The sequence below is a fragment of the Mesoplodon mirus genome (genome assembly GCF_964341445.2).
Source record: "Mesoplodon mirus genome assembly, chromosome: 3".
In the NCBI taxonomy this organism is placed as follows: domain Eukaryota; kingdom Metazoa; phylum Chordata; class Mammalia; order Artiodactyla; family Ziphiidae; genus Mesoplodon; species Mesoplodon mirus.
In genome coordinates, this window is record NC_138978.1 from 131072708 (window position 1) to 131094911 (window position 22204).

The 22204-nt window shown below is 37.3% G+C and overlaps 1 protein-coding gene across 1 annotated transcript in view; it reads right to left on the reverse strand.

Moving 5' to 3' along the window:
- CATSPERE (catsper channel auxiliary subunit epsilon) overlaps nucleotides 1-22204 on the reverse strand; it is a gene marked incomplete at its 3' end in the record, with an annotated part of 244905 nt that overhangs the window by 217914 nt on the left and 4787 nt on the right. The window contains exon 2 of the mRNA XM_082615756.1: nucleotides 20895-20943. Coding sequence (XP_082471882.1) covers nucleotides 20895-20943 — 49 coding nt within the window. The remainder of the gene's footprint in view (nucleotides 1-20894; nucleotides 20944-22204) is intronic.

Sequence of the window (22204 nt, forward strand, 5' to 3'; positions counted from 1 at the left end):
CTGAAACTGGGTTCCCCTGCCAAGTTTATGATTAACCTCTCTATCTAAAACATCATTCCCGGCCTTCCCTGATGGCGCAGTGGTTAAGAATCTGCCTGCCAATTCAGGGGACACGGGTTTGAACCCTGATCCAGGAAGATCCCATATGCTGCAGAGCAACTAAGCCTGTGCACCACAACTACTGAGCCTGCACTCTAGAGCCCGTGAGCCACAACTACTGAGCCCGCATGCCATAACTACTGAAGCCCACGCACATAGAGCCCATGCTCCTCAACAAGAGAAGCCACCGCAATGAGAAGCCTGTGCACTGCAACAAAGAGTAGCCCCTGCTCACCACAACTAGAGAAAGCCCGCGTGCAGCAACAAAGACCCAATGCAGCCAAAGATAAATAAAATAAATAAATTTATTAAAAATAAAAATAAAACGTCATTCCCTGTCTTACCCCACCCCTTGATTGAAGAGTAACAAAGAAAAGGGGGATTGAAACTAAGCAATGCCCAGTTGGGCCTTTCTCGGTAAGAGACCCCCTACATGCTCCCCATCTCTCACTTAAAGAAACATTTCAGTCTCCTGAAATTTCCCTGAGTTGCAAAGTCTGGCTCAAGGATTAATGATCAGAGGAGTGAGAACAGGCAGAGACAAAGAACAGCATTCAGGCAAGAGAACTGGTAAAAACTTAAACAATAGATCAGCCATATAGCAGAGTCACAGGACTTTTAGCTTCTCCCTGAAGGACACAGAAAGTAATGTCTGACACACATTCCTAAGTTGTTTTTACAGAAACCAGACTCCCACCAGATGAAAACTGCTGACCACAAGCACATAGACCCCCAAACTGGTTGAAACCAGGTTGATGATTGAAATTCCTGAAACATTACTGTTACCTCACCATCAACCAATCAGAGAACTGCTCACAAGCTGATCATGCACACCATGACCCTCTTCCTCACACTGTCTTAAAAAACCCTTCCCTGAAAGTCATTGGGGAGTTTGGGTCTTTTGAGCATGAGCTGCCCATTCTCTTTGCTTTGTGCCCTACAGTAAACTCTGTACATTCCTTCACCACAGCCCATTGTCAGTAGATTGGCTTTGCTGTGTGTCAGGCAAGTGGGCCCAAGTTAGGTTTGGTAAAATCCCTAGAATAAATCCTATTTGATCATGATGTATGATCCTTTTAATGTACCATTGAATTTGCTAATATTTTATAGTGCTTGCTAACATAATATACTGTTGATCTGCTAATATTTTGTTGATAATTTTTGCATCTTTGTTCGTTAGGGATATTGGCCTGTCATTTTCTTTTCTCATGGCATCCTTGTATGGTTTTGGTATTGGGGTAATGCTAGTCTTGTAAAGAGTGCAGAAGTATTTCTTCTGCTTCTATGTATTGGAACAGTTTGAGAAGGATTAGTATTAATTCTTCCTTGAATGTTTTGTAAAATTCACCAGTGAGACATCTGGTCCTGGACTTTGGTTTGTTGGGAGGTTTTGATTATTGATTTAATCTCCTCACAAGAAGTTTGTTCAGATTTTATATTTCTTTATGATTCAGCCCTGGAGGTTTGTATGTGTCTAGGCATTTATTCTTTTAGGTTGTTAAATATGTTGACATGTAATTGTTCATAGTAGTCTCATGATTCTTTGTATTTCTGTGGCTATCAGTTGTAATGTCTCTTTTGTTTCCAGTTGTATTTCTTTGACTCCTCCCTTTTAGTCTGCTGAGTCTAGCTGAAGGTTTGTCAATTTTGTTTATCTTTTGAAAGAACAAGCTCTTAGTTTTATTGATTTTTCTATTGTTATTTTAGTCTTTATTTCATTTATTTCTGCTATGATCTTTGCTGTTTCCTTCCTTCTACTAACTTTGGGCTTCATTTATTCTTCTTTTCTAGTTCCATGAGGTGTAATGTTATGTTGTTTGAGAATTTTCTTGTTGTTTTTTTTCTATCTATCTATCTATCTATCTATCTATATGCATTTATGTTTTGAACCTACCTCTTAGAACTGCTTTTGCTGCATAATGTGAGTATTGATATGTTTATTTCCATTTTCATTTGTGTCAAGGTATGTTTAGAGTTCTCTTTTCTTCTATGACCCATTGGTTGTTAGGTAGCATATTGTTTAATCCCCATATATTTGTGAATTTTCCAGTTTTCTTCTTGGCATTGATTTCTACTTTCATACCATTGTAGTCAAAAAAGATGCTTGATATGATACCAATCTTCTTAAATTTTAAGACTTATTCTGTGGTCTGACATATGACCCATTCTGGAGAATGTTCCATGTGCACTTGAGAAAAATGTTTATTCTGTTTCTTTTAGATGAGAAGTTCTGTATATATCTGTTAAGTACATCTGGTATAATGTGCCATGTAATCTTGATGTTTCCTTACTGATTCTCTGTTTGAATGATCTATTCATTGATAAAGGTGGGGTATTAAATTTTCCTATTATTATATTACTATTTCTCCCTTTGGGGTCTGTTAATTTTTGCTTTATATATTCAGATGAGCCTATGTTATGTATATAAATATTTACAAATGTTTAAATAGTCTTGTTGGATTGACCCCTTTATCATTGTCTCTTATTACAGTCTTTAACTTAAAATATATTTTATCTGATACAATTATAGCTAATTCTGCTTACTTTTGGTTTCCATTTGCATGGAATACCTTTTTCCATCCCTTAATTTCCAGTCTGTGTGTGTCCTGACTTATAAAGGGTCACTCTTAGACAGCATATAAGTAGGTCTTATCTTTTTATCCATTCAGCCACTCCATATCTTTTGATTGGAGCATTTAGTCCATTTACATGTAAAATAATTATTGATAGGTATGTATTTATTGCCATTTTGTTAATCATTTTCTGGCTGTTTTGTTCTTCTACATTCCTTTCTTCTTCTCTGCTCTCTTTTTGTAGTTTAGTGACTTTTTTAGTGGTTTGCTTTGATCCTTTCCTTTATCTTGTGTGTATCTACTATAAGTTTTTGTTTTGTGGTTACCATAAGGCTTACATATAAAAACTTACAACAGTCTATTTTAAGTTGATAACAATTTAAGTTTTACGACAGTCTAAAGCTCTACATTTTTATTCCCCCACCCCCACATTTTATGTTTTTGATGTCACATTTTACATATTTTTGTCCTGTGTGTCCCTTAGTGTAGTTCTAGTTAGTTTTACTACTTTTGTCTTTTAACATTCATACTACCCTTATAAGTGATTAACCCACTACCTTTACTATATATTTACCTTTCCAGTGAGATTTTGTTTCTTTCAAATATTTTCTTGTTAATAATTAGCACCCTTTCTTTTCAGCTTAAAGAAGTCCCTTTAATATTTCTCGTAAGGCAGGTTTAGTAATGATGAACTCCTTTAGCATCTGCTTGTCTGGAAAACTATCCTTCCTTCAATTCTGAATAACAACTTTGCCAGGTAGAACATTCTTGCTTGGAAGATTTTTTTCTTTCAGCACTGTAAATATATGGTGCCAGTCCTTTCTGGTTTGCAGTTTCTGCTGAAAAATCTGCTGATGGTCTTATGAGTGTTTCCTTTTACATAACAAGTTGCTTTTCTCTTGATAATTTTAAGATTTTTCTCTTTGTCTTCAACTTTTGACATTTTAATTATAATGTGTTTTTGTGTGGGTCTCCTTGGGTTTATCTCATTTGGAATTCGCTGGGATTCCTAGATCTGGATGTCTGTTTCCTTCCCCAAGTTAAGGTAGTTTTAAGTAATTATTTCTTCAAAAACTTTTCTGCCCCTTTCTCTCTCTCTTCTCCCACTGGGACCCAACGAATGTGAATGTTAGCCCACTTGATGTTGTCCCATAAGTCCCTTAAGCTTTTTTTTTTTTTACATTCTTTTTTCTTTTTGCTGCTCTGATTGGGTGAGATCCACTAACCTGTCTTCAAGTTCTCTCATCACTTCTTCCACTTCATCTGATCTGCTATTGAACTCCTCTATTGTATGTTTCATTTCAGTTACTTCTTCAGCTCTGTGACTTCTATTTGGTACTTTCTTGTATTTTCTACTTCTTTGTTGTTGTTCTCATTGTGTTCATTTATTCTTCTCTTGAGCTCAGTGCTTATTTTTATGACCATTATTTAATTTTTTTGAAGGATTTAAAAAAATTTTATTGACATATAGTTGATTTATATTGTTGTGTTAATTTGCTGTACACCAAAGTGATTCAGTTATACATATATATATATATATATATATATATATATATATTCTTTTTCATATTCTTTCCCAATATGGTTTATCACAAGATATTGAATATAGTTTCCCTGTGCTATACACTAGGACCTTGTTGTTTATCCACCCTATATATAATACTTTGCATCTGCTAATCCCAAATTTCCAATCCATCCCTCCCCCACCTGCCCTCCCCGTCAGCAACCACAAGTCTGTTCTCTATGTCTGTGAGTCTGTTTCTGTTTTGTAGATATGTTCACTTGTGTAGTATTTTAGTTTCCACATGTAAGTGATATCATATGGTATTTGTCTTTCTCTTTCAGACTTATTTCGCTTAGTATGATAACCTCTAGGTCCATCCATGTTGCTGCAAATGGCATTATTTCATTCTTCTTTATAGTTGAGTAATATTACATTGGAGATATATATATATATATATATATATATATATATATATATATGGTTTCCTTTGCTGTACAAAGCTTATAAGTTTCATTAGGTTCCATTTGTTTATTTTGCTTTTATTTCTATTGTGTTAGGAGACTGACTTAAGAAAACGTTCGTACAATTTATGTCAGAGAATGTTTTGTCCAAGTTCTTTTCTAGGAATTTTGTGCTGTCATGTCTTATATTTAAGTCTTTAAGCCATTTTGAGTTTATTTTCGTGTATGGTGTGAGGGTGTGTTCTAACTTCACTGATTTGCATGTGGCTGTCCAACTTTCCCAATACCACTTGCTAAGAGACTGTCTTTTCCCCTTTGTATATTCTTGCCTTTTTCTCGAAGATTAATTGACCATAGGTGTGTGGGTTTATTTCTGGGCTCTCTATTTTGTTCCATTGATCCACCAGTCTATTTTTTGTGTCAATATCATACTGTTTTGATTACTGTAGCTTTGTAGAACTGTCTGAAGTCTGGGAGGGTTATGCCTTGTGCTTTTTCCTCATGATTGCTTTGGCAATTCTGGGACTCTTATGGTTCCCTATAAATTTTAGAATTATTTGTTCTAGCTCTGGGAAAGATGTCACTGGTAATTTGATAGGGATTGAATCAAATCTGTAGATTGCTTTGGGTAGTATGACCATTTCAACAATATAAATTCTTCCCATCCAAGAGCGTTCCATTTCTTTGAATCATCATCAATTAGTTTTACTAATGTTTTGTAGTTCTCAGCATATGTCTCTCATCTTCCAGGTGAGGTTTATTCCTAAGTATTTTATTTTTTGATGTGCTTTTAAGGGGATTGCTTGTTTACATTCCCTTTCTAATATTTCATTGTTAATATAAAGAAATGCAACTGATTTCTGTATGTTAATCTTGTATCCTCCTACCTTGCTGAATTTCTTTATCAGTTCTAGTAGTTTTTGTGTGGAATCTTTAGGGGTTTCTATATATAGTATCATATCTGCATGATGACAATTTTACCTCTTCCCTACCAATCTGAATGGCTTTTATTTCTTCTCCTTGTCTGATTGCTGTGACTAGGACTTCCAATACTATATTGAATAGAAATGGTAAGAGTGAGCATCTTTGTCTTGTTCCAGATTTTAGTGGGAAGGCTTTCTTCAGCTTTTCACCATTGAGTATTATATTGGCTGTGGGTCTGTTATAAATAGCTTTTATTATGTTGAGATATGCTCCCTCTATACTCACTTTTGTATGGGTTTTTATCATGAATGGATGTTGAATTTTATCAAATGTTTGTTCTGCACTATTGAGATGATCATGCGGTTTTTGTCTTTTCTTTTGTTGATGTGTTATGTCACATTGATTGATTTGTATATGTTGAACCATACTTGTCACCCTGGGATGAATCCAAGTTGGTCATGGTGTATGCTCTTTTTTATGTGTTGTTAGATTCAGTTTGCTAATATTTTGTTGAAATTTTTTGCATCTATATTCATCAAAGATATTGGCCTGTAATTTTCTTTTTGGTAGTCTTTGGTTTTGGTATCAGGGTGATGGTGACTTCACAGAATGTCTTTAGGAGTCTTCATTCCTCTTTGATCTTTTGGAAGACGTTGAGAAGAACTGGTATAAGTTCTTCTTTGTATGTTTGGTAGAATTTGTCTGTGACGCCATCTGGTCCTGGACTTCTGTTTGTAGGGAGTTTTTTCTGTTTCACTTCTAGTGATCTGTTCAAGTTATCCATTTCTTCTTGCTTCAGTTTTGGTGGGTTGTATGTTTCTAGAAATTTGTCCATTTCTTCTAGGTTGTCAAACTTGTTGGCATACAATTGTTCATAGTATTCTTTTTTTGTGTGTGTCTTTCTGTGGTATCCATTGTGATTTCTCCTTTTTCATTTCTTATTTTGTTTACTTGGGTCTTCTCTCTTCATGGTGAGCCTGGCCAGAGTTTTGTCTATCTTGTTTACCCTTTGAAAGAACAAGCTCTTTGTTTTATTGATTTTTTTCTATTTTTTAACCTCTATTTTATTTATTTCCTCTCTGATCTTTATTTTCTCCTTCCATCTACTGACTTTAGGTTTTGCTTGTTATTCTTTTTCTAATTCTCTTAGGTGGTGTGTTAGGTTATTTGAGATTTTTCTAGTTTCTTAAAGAAGGCCTGCATCGCTATGAACTTCCCTCTAAGAACTGCTTTTTCTGCATCCCATAGATTTTGTATGGTGGTGTTTCCCCTGTCATTTGCCTCAATGTATTTTTAGATTTCTTCTTTGATTTCACTGTTGACCCACTAGTCTTTTACTAGCAGGTTGTTTAGTCTCCATGTAATTGTTTTTTCCTCATTTCTTTTTCTGTGGTTGATTTCTAGTTTTATGCCATTGTGGTCAGAAAAGATGCTTGAAAAAAATTTCTATACTTTTAAATTTGTTGAAGTTTGTTTTGTGCCCTAGTGTGTGGTCAATCCTAGAGAATGTTCCATGTGCACTTGAAAAGAATGTGTATTTTGCTTTTTTTGGATGTAATGTCCTGAAAATATCAATTAAGTCTAACTGTTCTATTATATCATTTAGGATCTCTATTGCCTTGATTTTCTGTCTCAAAGATATGTCCACTGATGTGAGTGGGGTGTTAACATCTTCTACTTTATTGTATTCCTATCAATTTCTCCTTTTGTCTGTTAGTATTTGTTTTATGTATTTCGGTACTCCTATACTGGGTGCATATATGTTGACAAGTATAATATACTCTCCTTGTATTGGTCCTTTTAAAATTATATAGTGTTCCTCTTTTTCTTTATAGCCTTTGTTTTAAAGTTTATTTTGTCTGATATGAGTATTGCAACCCCCACTTTCTGTCATTTCTTTTTCCATGAAATATCTTTTTCTATCCCCTCACTTTCAATCTATATGTGTCCTTTGCCCTAAAGTGGGTCTCTTGTAGGCAGCATATTGTAGGCTCTTTTTTTTTTTTTTTACCCAATCTGCCACACTGTGTCTTTTGATTGAAGCATTTGCCCATTGACATTTAAGGTAATTATTGATAGATATATATTTATTGCCATCTTAAACCTTATTTTACCATTGATTTTATATTTCTTTTTTGTCCCCCCCTTTTTTGTTTTTCCTTTTGTTGTTTGTTGATTTTCATTTGTATTATGCTTCTGTTCTCTTTTTATTGGTTTTTGTGAATCTATTGTTTCTGATTTGTCTTTAACCTGTTTTTCAATTATGTTAACCCCTTCCTATATCCACTTGCTTTAGACTGGTAGTCATATAGCCTCAAACATGTACTAGACAGAAAAATTAAATTTCTTACTCTCCTCCCTTCATTTTATGATTTTTGATGTCCTCTTTTACATCTTCATGTTCATCTGTTTGCTGTTCATTGTGGTTATCATCACTTTCACAGAAGCTTTTAAATTTTTTTAAAATTCTGCATACTGGCTTAAGTGACTTACTTTCCAATTGTGATTTTCCTTCTTATTGATTCCTACTTCTTTTATATTTAGAGAACAACTTTCAATATTTCCTTTAAGATACATTTAGTATTGCTGTATTCTTTTAGTTTTTGCTTGTCAGAGAAATTCTTTTTTTTTCTTTTTTAACATCTTAATTGGAGTATAATTGCTTTACAGTGGTGTTAGTTTCTGCTTTATAACAAAGTGAATCAGGTATACATATACATATGTTCCCATATCTCTTCCCTCTTGCATCTCCCTCCCTCACACCCTCCCTATCCCACCCCTCTAGGTGGTCACAAAGCACCAAGCTGATCTCCCTGTGCTATGCGGCTGCTTCCCACTAGCTATCTATTTTACGTTTGGTACTGTATATATGTCCATGCCACTCTCCCACTTTGTCACAGCTTACCTTCCCTCTTCCCCATATCCTCAAGTCCATTCTCTAGTAGGTCTGTTTCTTTATTCCTGTCTTTCCCCTAGGTTGTTCATGAAGTTTTTTTTGTTCCTTAGATTCCATATATATGTATTAGCATATAGTATTTGTTTTCTCTTCCTGATTTATTTCACTCTGTATGACAGACTCTAGGTCCACCCACCTCACTGCAAATAACTCAATTTCTTTTCTTTTTTGGCCGAGTAATATTCCATTGTATATATGTGCCATACCTTCTTTATCCATTCATCTGTTGATGGACACTATGGTTGCTTCCATGTCCTGGCTATTGTAAATAGAACTGCAATGAACTTTTTGTTACATGACTGTTTTTGAAATATGGTTTTCTCAGGGTATATGCCCAGTAATGGGATTGCTGGGTGTATGGTAGTTCTATTTTTAGTTTTCTAAGGAAACTCCATACTGTTCTCCATAGTGGCTGTATCAATTTATATTACCACCAACAGTGCAAGAGGGTTCCCTTTTCTCCACACCCTCTCCAGCATTTACTGTTTGTAGATTTTCTGATGATGGCCATTCTAACAGGTGTGAGATGATATCTCATTGTAGTTTTGAATTCCAGTTCTCTAATGATTAATGATGTTCATCATTCTTTCATGTGTTTGTTGGCAATCTGTATATCTTCTCTGGAGAAATGTCTAGGTCTTCTGCCCATTTTTGCATTGGGTTATTTGTTTTTTTGATATTGAGCTTCATGAGCTGCTTGTAAATTTTGGAGATTAATCCTTCATCAGTTGCTTCATTTGCAAATATTTTCTCCCATTCTGAGGGTTGTCTTTTGGTCTTGTTTATGGCTTCCTTTGCTGTGCAAAAGCTTTGAAGTTTCATTAGGTCCCATTTGTTTATTTTTGTTTTTATTTCCATTTCTCTAGGAGGTGGGTCAAAAAGGATCTTGCTGTGATTTATGTCACAGAGTGTTCTGCCTATGTTTTCCTCTAAGAGTTTGATAGTGTCTGGCCTTACATTTAGGTCTTTAATCCATTTTGAGTTTATTTTTGTGTATGGTGTTAGGGAGTGTTCTAATTTCATTCTTTTACATGTACCTGTCCAGTTTTCCCAGCACCACTTATTGAGGAGGCTCTCTTTTCACTATATATTCTTGCCTACTTTATCAAACATAAGGTGACCATATGTGTGTGGGTTTATCTCTAGGCTTTCTATCCTGTTCCATTGATTGATATTTCTGTTTTGGGGCCAGTACCATACTGTCTTGATTACTGTAGATTTGTAGTATATAGTCTGAATTCAGGGAGCCTGATTCCTCCAGCTCCGTTTTTCTTTCTCAAGATTGTTTTGGCTATTCGGGGTCTTTTGCATTTCCATACAAATTGTGAAATTTTTTGTTCTAGTTCTGTGAAAAATGCCAGTGATAGTGTGATAGGGATTGCATTGACTCTGTAGATTGCTTTGGGTAGTAGTTCATTTTCACAATGTTGATTCTTCCACTCCAAGAACATGGTATACCTCTCCATCTATTTGTATCATCTTTAATTTCTTTCATCAGTGTCTTATAATTTTCTGCATACAGGTCTTTTGTCTCCTTAGGTAGATTAATTCCTAGATATTTTATTTTTTTTGTTGCATTGGTAAATGGGAGTGTTTTCTTAATTTCACTTTCAGAATTTTCATCGTTAGTGTATAGGACTGCTAGTTAGTGCATTAATTTTGTATCCTGCTACTTTACCAAATTCATTGATTAACCCTAGTAGTTTTCTGGTAGCATCTTTAGGATTCTCTATATAGAGCATCATGTCATCTGCAAACAGTGACAGCTTTACTTCTTCTTTGCCTATTTGGATTCCTTTTTTCTTCTCTGATTGCTGTGGCTAAAACTTCCAAAACTATGTTGAATAATAGTGGTGAGAGTGGGCAACCTTGTCTAGTTCCTGATCTTAGAGGAAATGGTTTCAATTTTTCACCATTGAGGACGATGCTGGTTGTGGGTTTTTCATATATGGCCTTTACTATGTTGAGGCAAGTTCCCTCTATGCCTACTTTCTGCAGGGTTTTTATCATAAATTGGTGTTGAATTTTGTCAAAAACTTTCTCTGCATTGACTGAGATGATTATATGGTTTTTCTCCTTCAAGTTGTTAATATGGTGTATCACATTGATTGATTTGCATATATTGAAGAATCCTTGCATTCCTGGGATAAACTCCACTTGATCATGGTGTATAATCCTTTTAATGTGCTGTTGGATTCTGTTTGCTAGTATTTTGTTGAGCATTTTTGCATATATGTTGATCAGTGATATTGGCCTTTAGTTTCCTTTCTTTGTGACATCTTTATCTGGTTTTGGTATCAGGGTGATGGTGGCCTCATAGAATGAGTTTGGGACTGTTCCTCCCTCTGCTATATTTTGGAAGAGTTTGAGAAGGATAGGTGTTAGCTCTTTTCTAAATGTTTAATAGAATTCGCCTGTGAAGCCATCTGGTGCTGGGCTTTTGTTTGTTGGAAGATTTTTAATCACAGTTTCGATTTCAGTGCTTGTGATTGGTCTGTTCATATGTTCTATTTCTTCCTGATTCAGTCTTGGCAGGTTGTGCATTTCTAAGCATTTGTCCATTTTTCCCAGGTTGTCCATTTCTTTGGCATAGAGTTGCTTGTAGTAATCTCTCATGATCCTTTGTATTTCTGCAGTGTCGGTTGTTACTTCTCCTTTTTCATTTCTAATTCTACTGATTTGAGTCTTCTCCCTTTTTTCTTGATGAGTCTGGCTAATGGTTTATCAATTTTGTTTATCTTCTCAAAGAACAAGCTTTTAGTTTTATTGATCTTTGCTGTCATTTCCTTCATTTCTTTTTCATTTATTTCTGATCTTATCTTTATGATTTCTTTCCTTCTGCTAACTTGGGTTTTTTTTTTCTTTCTTAATTGCTTTAGGTGTAAGGTTAGGTTGTTTATTTGAGATGTTTCTTGTTTCTTAAGGTAGGATTGTATTGCTATAAAATTCCCTCGTAGAACTGCTTTTGCTGCATCCCATAGGTTTTGGGTCATCGTGTTTTCATTGTCATTTGTTTGTAGGTATTTTTTGATTTCCTCTTTGATTTCTTCAGTGATCTCTTGGTTATTAACTAGTGTATTGTTTAGCCTCCATGTGCTTGTATTGTTTACTGATTTTTTCCTGTAATTGATATCTAGTCTCATAGCATTGTTGTTGGAAAAGGTACTTGATACGATTTCAATTTTCTTAAATTTACCAAGGCTTGATTTGTGACCCAAGATATGATCTATCCTGAAGAATGTTCCATGAGCACTTGAGAAGAATGTGTACTCTGTTTTTGGAGAGAATGTCCTATAAATATCAATTAAGTCCATCTTGTTTAATGTATCATTTAAAGCTTGTGCTTCCTTATTTATTTCCATTTTGGATGATATGTCCATTGGTGAAAGTGGGGTGTTAAAAATCCCTATTATTGTGTTACTGTCGATTTCCCCTTTTATGGCTGTTAGTATTTGCCTTATGTATTGAGGTGCTCCTATGTTGGGTGCATAAATATTTACAATTGTTATATCTTCTTCTTGGATCAATCCCTTGATCATTATGTAGTGTCCTTCCTTGTGTCTTGTAATAGTTTTTAATTAAAGTCTATTTGGTCTTATATGAGAATTGCTACTCCAGCTTTCTTTTGATTTCCATTTGCATGGAATATCTTTTTCCACCCCCTCACTTTCAGTCTGTATGTGTCCCTAGGTCTGAAGTGGGTCTCTTGTAGACAGCATATATATGGGTATTGTTTTTGTATCCATTCAGCCAGTCTATGTCTTTTGGTTGGAGAATTCAATCCATTTACATTTAAAGTAAATATCGATATGTATGTTCCTATTCCCTTTTTCTTAATTGTTCTGTGTTTGTTATTGTAGGTCTTTTCCTTCTCTTGTGTTCCTGCCAGAGAATTTCCTTTAGCGTTTGTTGTAAAGCTGGTTTGGTGGTGCTGAATTCTCTTAGCTTTTGCTTGTCTGTAAAGTTTTTAATTTCTTCATCAAATGTGAACGAGATCCTTGCTGGGTAGAGTAAACTTCGTTGTAGGTTTTTCTCCTTCATCACTTTAAATATGTCCTGCCACTCCTTTCTGGCTTGCAGAGTTTCTGCTGAAAGAGCAGCTGTTAACCTTATGGGGATTCCCTTGTGTGTTATTTGTTTTTTTTTCCCTTGCTGCTTTTAATATTTTTTCTTTGTATTTACTTTTTGATAGTTTGATTAATATGTGTCTTGCCATGTTTCTCCTTGAATTTCTCCTGTATGGGACTCTCTGTGCTTCCTGGACTTGAATAACTATTTCCTTTCCCGTATTAGGGAAGTTTTCAACTATAATCTCTTCAAATATTTTCTCAGTCCCTTTCTTTTTCTCTTCTTCTCCTGGGACACCTATAATTCGAATGTTGGTGCTTTTAATGTTTTCCTAGAGGTCTCTGAGACTGTCCTCAGTTCTTTTCAGTCTTTATTCTCCTTGCAGTAGTTATTTCCACTATTTTATCTTCCAGGTCACTATCCATTCTTCTGCCTCAGTTATTCTACTATTGATCCCTTCTAGAGAATTTTTAATTTCATTTATTGTGTTCATCATTGTTTATCGCTCTTTAGTTCTTCTAGGTCCTTGTTAAACGTTTCTTGTATTTTCTCCATTCTATTTCCAAGATTTTGGATCATCTTTACTATCATTATTCTGAATTCTTTTTCAGGTAGCCTGCATATTTCCTCTTCATTTGTTAGGTCTGGTGGGTTTTTACCTTGCTCCTTCATCTTCTGTGTGTTTTTCTGTATTCTCATTTTGCTTAACTTACTGTGTTTTGGGTCTCCTTTTTGCAGGCTGCAGGTTCATAGTTCCCTTTGTTTTTGATGTCTGTCCCCAGTGGCTAAAGTTGGTTCTGTGGGTTGTATGGGCTTCCTGGTTGAGGGTACTAGTGCCTGTGTTCTGGTGGATGAAGCTGGATATTGCCTTTCTGATGGGCAGGTCCACATCTGGTGGTATGTTTTGGGGTATCTGTGGCCTTATTATGATTTTAGGCAGCCTCTCTGCTAATGGATGGGGTTGTGTTCCCGTCTTGCTAGTTGTTTTGCATAGGGTGTCCATCACTGTAGCTTGCTGGTTGCTGAGTAAAGCCAGGTCTTGGCATTGAGATGGAGATCTATGGGAGATTTTCACCGTTTGATATTACATGGAGCTGGGAGGTCTCTTGTGGACCAGTATCCTGACTTTGGGTCTCTCACCTCAGAGGCACAGCCCTGTTGCCTGCCTGGAGCACCAAGATCCTTTCATCCACATGGCTCAGAATAAAAGGGAGAAAAAATAGAAAGAAAGGAAAGGAAAGAAAGGAAGAAAGAAAGAACGAAAGAAAGAAAGAAAGAAAATAAAGTTATTAAAATAAAAATTAAAAAATAATTATTAAGAAAAAAAATTTTTAAGTAAGAAAAAAAATGGACAGACAGTACCCTAGGAAAAATGGTAAAAGCAAATCTATACAAAGTCATACAGAGACGCATACACATACACACTCACAAAGAGAGAAAAAGGGAAAAAAAATATATCTTTTGCTCCCAAAGTCCACATCCTCAACTTGGGATGATTCGTTGTCTATTCAGGTATACCACAGATGCAGGGTACATCAAGTTGATTGTGGAGATTTAATCCACTGCTCCTGAGGCTGCTGGGAGAAATTACCCTTTCCCTTCTTTGTCTGCACAGCTCCCGGGGTTCAGCTTTGGATTTGGATCTGACTCTGCATGTAGGTCGCCTGAGGGCATCTGTTCTTCACTCAGACAGGATGGGGTTAAAGTAGCAACCGATTCAGGGGCTCTGGTTCACTCAGGCCTGGGGGCGGGAGGGGTACGGATGCGGGGCGAGTCTGCAGCGGCAGAGGTCGGTGCAACATTACAACAGCCTGAGGTGCACCATGTGTTATCCCAGGGAAGTTGTCCCTGGACCACAGGACCCTGGCAGTGGCAGGCTGCACAGGCTCCTGGGAGGGGAGGTGTGGATAGTGACCTGTGCTTGCATACAGGCTTCTTGGTGGCGGCAGCAGCATCCTTAGAGTCCCATGACCGTCTTTGGGGTCCAAGCTGATAGCCACGGCTCACGCCTGTCTCTGGAGCTCCTTTAAGCAGCATATTTATTCCCCTCTCCTGGCGTACCAGGAAACAAAGAGGCAAGAAAAAGTCTCGTCTCTTTGGCAGCTCCAGACCTTTTCCTGGACTCCCTCTCGGCTAGCTGTGGCACACTAGCCCCCTTCAGGCTGTGTTCATGCAGCCAACCCCAGTCCTCTCCCTGGGATCCGACTTCTGAAGCCCAAGCCTCAGCTCCCAGCACCCACCCACCCTGGCAGGTGAGCAGACATGCCTCTCGGGCTGGTGAGTGCCCTTCGGCTCTGATCCTCTGTGTGGGAATCTCTCCACTTTGCCCTCTGTACCCCCGTTGCTGCACTCTCCTCCGTGGCTTCAAAGCTTCCCCCCCTGCCACCTGCAGTCTCTGCCCATGAAGGGTCTTCCTAGTGTGTGGAAACCTTTCCTGCTTCACAGCTCCCTCCCAGTGGTGCAGGTCCTGTCCCTATTCTTCTGTCTGTTTTTTCTTTTTTCTTTTGCCCTACCCAGGTACGTGGGGAGTTTCTTGCCTTTCGGAAGGTCTGAGGTCTTCTGCCAGCATTCAGTAGGTGTTCTATAGGAGCTGTTCCACATGTAGATATATTTCTGATGTATTTGTGGAGAGGAAGATGATCTCCAAGTCTTACTCTTCCGCTATCTTGAAGCTCCCCTCTGTCCGAGAAATTCTTTATCTCTCCTTCTATTCTAAATGATAATCTTACTGGGCAGAGTATCCTAGGTTACAGATTTTTTCCTTTTAGGACTTTGAATATGCCTTGCCACTCCCTTCTGGCCCACAACTTTTCTGTAGATAAATCAGCTGATGGCATTATGGGGGTTCCCTTGTAATTAACTCTTTGGTTTTATCTTGCTGGCTTTAGAATCCTCTCTTTAACTTTTGCCATTTTAATTATAATATGTCTTGATGTAGGCCTGTTTGGGTTCATCTTGTTCAGGACTCTCTGTGCTTCCTGTACCTGGGTATCTGTTTCCTTCTTTAGGTGTGGGGAGTTTTCAGCCATAATTTCTTCAAATACATTTTCAATTCCTCTTTCTCTTTCTTCTCCTTCTGGGATCCCCATTTCGCATAGATTGGCATGCTTTATATTATCCCATAGGTCTTTTATATTGCTTTCATTTTCTTTTTCACTTGGTTTTCTGTCTGCTGTTCTGATTGTGTGATCTCCATTATTTAATCTTCCAGATCACTTATTAGTTCTCTTGCATTATTCACTCTGCTATTCATTGCCTTTAGCTTAGCTTTTGTCTTGGCAAATGAGTTCTCTAATTTTTCCTAGCTCCTTTTTATAGTTTCTACTTTGTTTTTACAGTAACCTGCATATCTATCAATAGCCCTTCTGAATTCCTTCAGCATTTTCACTATCTCCTTTTTGAACTCAGTGTCTATTTGACTGAAGAGGGCTGTTTCATAGTTTGTTCTTAAAGGGGAATTCCCTTGATGTTTTAATTAGGAGTGGTTCCTCTGCTTTTTCATTTTACTTATATTTCTCTTGCTCTATGAATTTAGGAGAAACCATATCCACTGTGGTCTTGGAGGGCTATTTTTATGCGGGAGTGTCCCTTGTGTAGACTGTATGGGTTTAACATTTTTGGTGCAAGTGCTGTTTTGAGTATGGATGCCTGCCGCCTCTTTCCTTGGTGTGTGCTGGCTGTTATCCCCTTGATAGGAGGTATGACTGGTGTTGTGGTGGACAGAGCCTGCACTGGATGTTGAGCAGGTCCTCCTCTTTGCTCTGTGGTTGTTACTGCCCTGCCAGGGGCAAGGTCTGCTCCTTAGTTTTAGGAGTAGAAGCCCCAGATCCGTTTCTGAGCTGTTTCTGAATGGCAGTGCATGGTATGTGGGATTGGAGTGCTCTCACTGGGAGAGGAGCCACTGAATATTCCTCTTCCAGAGCTGTTCACTGGTGAGTGTGCTCTGTTGTGTCACCTTTCACCCATTGTGCAGGCTCACAAAGTACACAGTTGTTGGCACTGCCATCAGCTCCGCCTCAACCATGGGCATGATGGCAATCAGCCCTCGTGTCTCTCAGGCATTGTTTTCACAAGGCCACCAGTGCAGATCCACTGAAGTCAGGTGCCAGGACCGGAGTAGTCACGCACCTGGACCTGCTGTGCAAGCTATGGAGGCAGCCCAGATCCTGACCTAGGTCAGCCTCCATGTGCATGCACCCACAAAGCCCACAGCTGCTAAGGCCAGACCCATCCCAGACATGGGAGCACTCATTGTCTGCTCGGATGTCCTACAGGCGCTGAATTTACAAAGCCGATGGTGGAGGTGTAAATCAGCGGCTCACACAGCCACAGGGAGAGATTCCAGCCCTACCTCCTAAGTCACACAGCCCTGGGGCTCAACTATGATTTCAGCCCTGCCTCTGCATGTGGGCAACCCATTGGCCTGCTCCCGGAGCCTGCCAAGGTGGCGCCTGGTGCTAGAGCCTGCTGAGGCATGAGCCCACCAAGGTGGTGGCTGGGGCTTGCGAGCCTGCCCTGGCATCGGCAAGGGAGTAGGAGTCTACTAGGCAGGAGCCTGCTTAAGGTGGATGGAGCATGCACTCCTGGAGCCCAGGGAGGTGGAGGCTGGTGCATGGAGGTGGGGGCTGGTGCAAGGAGAAAGAGGCTGCTATGGCAACCCCACTCCTCCCTTTGTGCACCATTTAACAATGGAGCTTTGTTTCTATGGCAGGCCTGGGCTTCTTCCACAAACAGCCCTGGTTGTGGCTGTAATACACTCCAGCCCCTTCAGACTGTCTCCTCCATACAGCTGGTGTTTACCAGTCCTCTAAAACCTGAGTTTCAGCATCCAATCCCCATCCATACCAGTGGATGAGTGTCTCAGGCTGGGGCATGCAGGGTGGTGGCACGACCATCTGTGCAGGTCTCTCTCTGTTCTGCCTGCCACAAACCAGTTGATGCACTCTCCTCTGAGCATGTGAAACACCCTTTCTGTCCTGGCTGATCTCCCCACTAGGGAGGGGGCTTCCCAGGGTGCAGGAACCTTTCCTTTTTCACAGCTCCCTCCCAGGGGTGCCAGTCCTGTCCCATGTCCTCTTTTGTTTTTCCTTTCATCCTACCTGGTTACATGGAGATCTTTCTTGTCCTTTCAGGTTTTTGAGGTCTTTGCTAGTGTTCAGTAGGTATTCTGTGAGAACTGTTCCACTGTAGATATATTTTTGATGCATTTGTGGGAGGAGGTGAGTTCCACATCCTTCTACTCTGCCATCTTTATTCCTCTCCCCAACCATTATCAGGTAAATTACTTATCTCCATTTCTTTAAGGTTTTTTTTTTTCCCCTGATGTTTTATCTTATTCTTTTGTTTGGAACATATTCCTCTGTTATTTCATTTTCCTTGACTCTTTGTTGATTTCTACAGTAGATGAAACAACCATCTCTCCCAGTCTTGAAGGCATGGCCTTGTATAGGAGATGAGCCTATTGTTCAACCCTGCCCTAGCTCTTGGTTTTCCCTCTTTGTGATTGTCCAAGCAGCCAATTTTATTTTTAATAGCTCCTAGTAGTTGAGGATGTGCCAAAACTTGTCAGTGTCCCAAAGGGGAGAATCTGTCAGCACCTAGATTCATGCTGATTAGCATCCAGATCCTCAGGCAGCAGCTTTTAAAGTTTGCAAATATACACTGTCCTGTGGGATTGCAAGCATATAAGCCCCACTGGCCACCAGAGGCAGGCAATCTGTCATGGTTCCTGGGCAGCAGTCACAAAAATCAGGGCTCCAGATGAGTGTACAAGCTCCTATCTCAGAAATACCAATGAACTGTAATGAGGCAGAGGGAGAATGCAAAGACAGTATCCAACAGTGTATGTTCCCTAAGAGCACCTTCATGTGTGCCAATCCTCATGCTAAAATTTCAGGCACAGCAAAAAGGTGGGGAGGGACTTTTTAAAATGCTTTCCATCAAGAAGATTCATGGACTACTTAATCCCTGAAGTATTATGCATACTTAATATTTTCTTTCTTTCTCTGAATATTACTTTCAAGCAAGCACAATACCGCTGGTTTTATCATCTACTCACTTGACTTTTGTCTAACTTCTGCTCTGATAATCAAACTCTGGCTCCTAATCTGCATTTCTGCAATTACATAACTTTATTGTTTTGGGGACCAATTATCAATTAAAAATGAAACATTTCTGTAACCTACATAAAAGTGATAAAGGAACAGTAGAAAATAAAAAGGGTGATTTAAAAAAAGACTAATAAAATGGTCAATCATATAACAAAGTTCTTCAAGAAAAAAAGATGAAGTACATAAACAAATAATACTAGAGAAATAAAATAACTACAAATAGAAATTTAAGTGGTATGCAAAGATTATAAAGAAATGGATAGCAATCAATTTTAAGACAAATGCACATTTTAAAAGGAAATATAGTTTTAATAACCTAAATGGGAAAAGAATTTTTAAAAGAATAGATACCTGTATATGTATAACTGAATCACACTTTGCTGTACACCTGAAGCTAACACAACATTGTTAATCAACTCTACTCCAATATAAAATAAAAATCAAAAAAAGGAAATATAGTTTACATAGATTCCTTTTGCCTGATTTTGAATAATGTAAATACAACAATATCTGTAAATAGAATATGAATGTAAACTGATACAATTACTTTGTAAAATCTTTTGGCACCATCTACTAAAGCTGAACATATACACATGCCTTATGACTTATCAATTCCACTCCTAGGTATACACCCAGCAGAAATACATACATATGTTAAGCAGAAAATAGGCATAAGAATGTTCATAGCAGCCCTAATCACAGTAGACTAAAAATGGAAAAAAACTGATTGTTTATCTAGAGTAGAATGATATATATATTGTTGTATGTTAATTCAATGGAATAATATACAGAATTGAAACTCAAACTACATGAAACATGTTGCAGAGACGATCAGTCAAATCTACCAATAGGAAAGAAGAAAGTTCAGAAATCAACACATCCATACATAAAACAAAGATGATACCAGAAAAAACAATAAGGAAACAATAAATTTTTAAATACATGCTGGTTCATTCTATGGAGAAAGTAATGTAAATGCCTACCTTATATTATACACAAGGTGGACTCCAGATATTACTTATGACCTTTATTTGAAAAGTAAAAATATAAATCATATAAAAGAAAATGTAGGATAAACATCTTTGCAACGCAGGGTAGGCAAAATTCTTTCTTAAATAAAATTCAAAAAAAGTATAAACTGTAACATCAAATAAGGGAGGGGATGGCTCAGTCTTTTAAAAAAAATAAAGTATCCATGGACAAAGTCAATGGTTAGATGAGTAGATGAGAGGCTAGGAAATGATAACTAAAATATTTAAAATCAACATTTGCCTAATACATAGAGAGGAATGTAGAAAATGCTCTGTAAATCAACAAGAAAAGGGTAGAAAATTAAGTGGAAAATGGGAAAAAATGAAAAGGCAATTCACAGGAGAATCCTGCATAAATATGGGAAACGATGCTCAAAATCACTAGTCATCAGAGAATTGAAAATAACAACAGCAGTAAACTATTACTATGTAGTAATGAGATTGGTAAAAAAAAAAATGGGAAATTCAATAATACCAAATTCTGGTGAAGATGTTCACTGCGTAAGAATATAAATTGTGATTGCCATTTTGGAAAAAAATCTTGCAGAATTTAGTTAAGTTAGGTGTCTGTTTCCCTATGTCCTACCAACCATAGCTGAAAAATTATTGCACAGATACATAAAAGGACATGTAGAAGAGCATTCATCACAATGTTTTTTGTGGTGGTAGGAAGCCATTCATCCATCATTAGGGGGTGGAATAGATAAATAATACACACACACTAGTAATCAGGCGGCATTAAGAAGAAATGACAGTGTTGAATTTAAAAAGTAATGTAGAGAAGGAAGTTTATAGCTTGGGTGACCATACATCCTGGTTTGTCTAGACAGTTCCGATTTATACCTATTGTCCCAGAATAACTGTTAATAGCACTATCTTTAATTCTCAGTAGTTTAACAATATACTGCATGGTCATCCTGTCTGTATCATAACACCATTTTGTGAATGTTGAATCACAAAAACACTCAAAACAACACTACCTATTTTTGCTAAATACATATTTAAAGACATTTATTGGAGGGGGAATTTATATTAGGAAGATATATAGGATGAGGAAATAAAATAAAAATAAAAGAATGACACTGTGCTGTATGACTATGATTAACTTTGCTCTCTGCTGTGAAGTCAAAAAAATTAATAATTATAGTTTAAAAAATTAAACACTTACAGTACTTCTGGTACTAAAAATGTGGTAGTTTGGGCTGTTACTGGAATACCTGCAGAGGAAAATGTCAAATATGAATACTAAAACTAATTTGTCCCCCAAATAAAAGGGATTCTATACTTGGTCAGAGCATGCCTGAGCTGCCATGAGCTTTACATTTCTGCCCAAGCACCTTCTTAGAAAGTATAGTCGGGGCTAAAACTGGGAATATCAGCAACATCTACCCATAACTCAAGGTGCGCTCAAGGTTGCTCAGTATCTGAAGACACTATAGCAAGAAGTAAATACTTTTACATCTTGTTTTTGTTTTAGAATAAAAACTGTTGAGGAATATTGGCTCTAACTCCTTCACCTGTAAACTGAGTTAAAATAAAATGAATAAAGATTGAAAATCAAAAAAACAGTATTTCTTATTTGAAGCACTGAAGTAAAGAGCAGATTTCTATGAGTCCTTTTTCATTATCATTTCTCGCTATAATTCAGAGTACTTTAATTTCTGTCCATATGATTTATCTACTCTCCAATAAAAATATAATGTGAGCCACCTATGGAATTGAAAGTTTTCTAGTAGCCACATTAAAAAAGTGAGAAAAAACAAGTGATATTGCTTCTAATAATATACTTTATTCAAAAGTATTCTTTTTTTTTTTTTGGTACTAAGTCTTTGAAATCTGGTGTATATACTACACTTACAAAACATCTCAATTATGACTAGCCACATTTCGAGTGCTCAAAAGCCAGATAAGGCCAGTGGCTATCATAAAGCATCATCTTGAAATTCCCTTTACCTTCCCTTTGCTTCAATAATCTATTCCATGTCTACATTACACACTTAATTGCCATTGGAATTGCTCTATCCTTAAAATCTTAAATCAGAGGCAATTTCTGTGTGTATTTGTATGTGGAATTGCTGGGATATGACTATGTAACTCTTTTTTAATAGATGTCAGTCACATAATGAAATATATTTTATTATTTATAATGAATCATATTTTATCTATATGCAGATTTCAGATCAAACATAAAAACATTTTAATGTATTTTTATATATCCCTATAAATTAAAATGGAATATATTTTCATCAAAGGTCTCTTTTCAAGTAAGTACAAACCACCTCCCACTCATGAATCTAAGACCTCTTTCACGATAGTAAGAAAGACAGAAACCTCAGGAAAGAGAAAAATACAAGTGAAAAATTTTGTATTTTAATTTACAAAGTTAACCTGGGCAATTTGTGAATGAAACCTGGTAGCTAAATGATAAAACTACCTTCTCTGACAAGCCCTTTTCCCCACCTTCTCCTTTATCAGCTT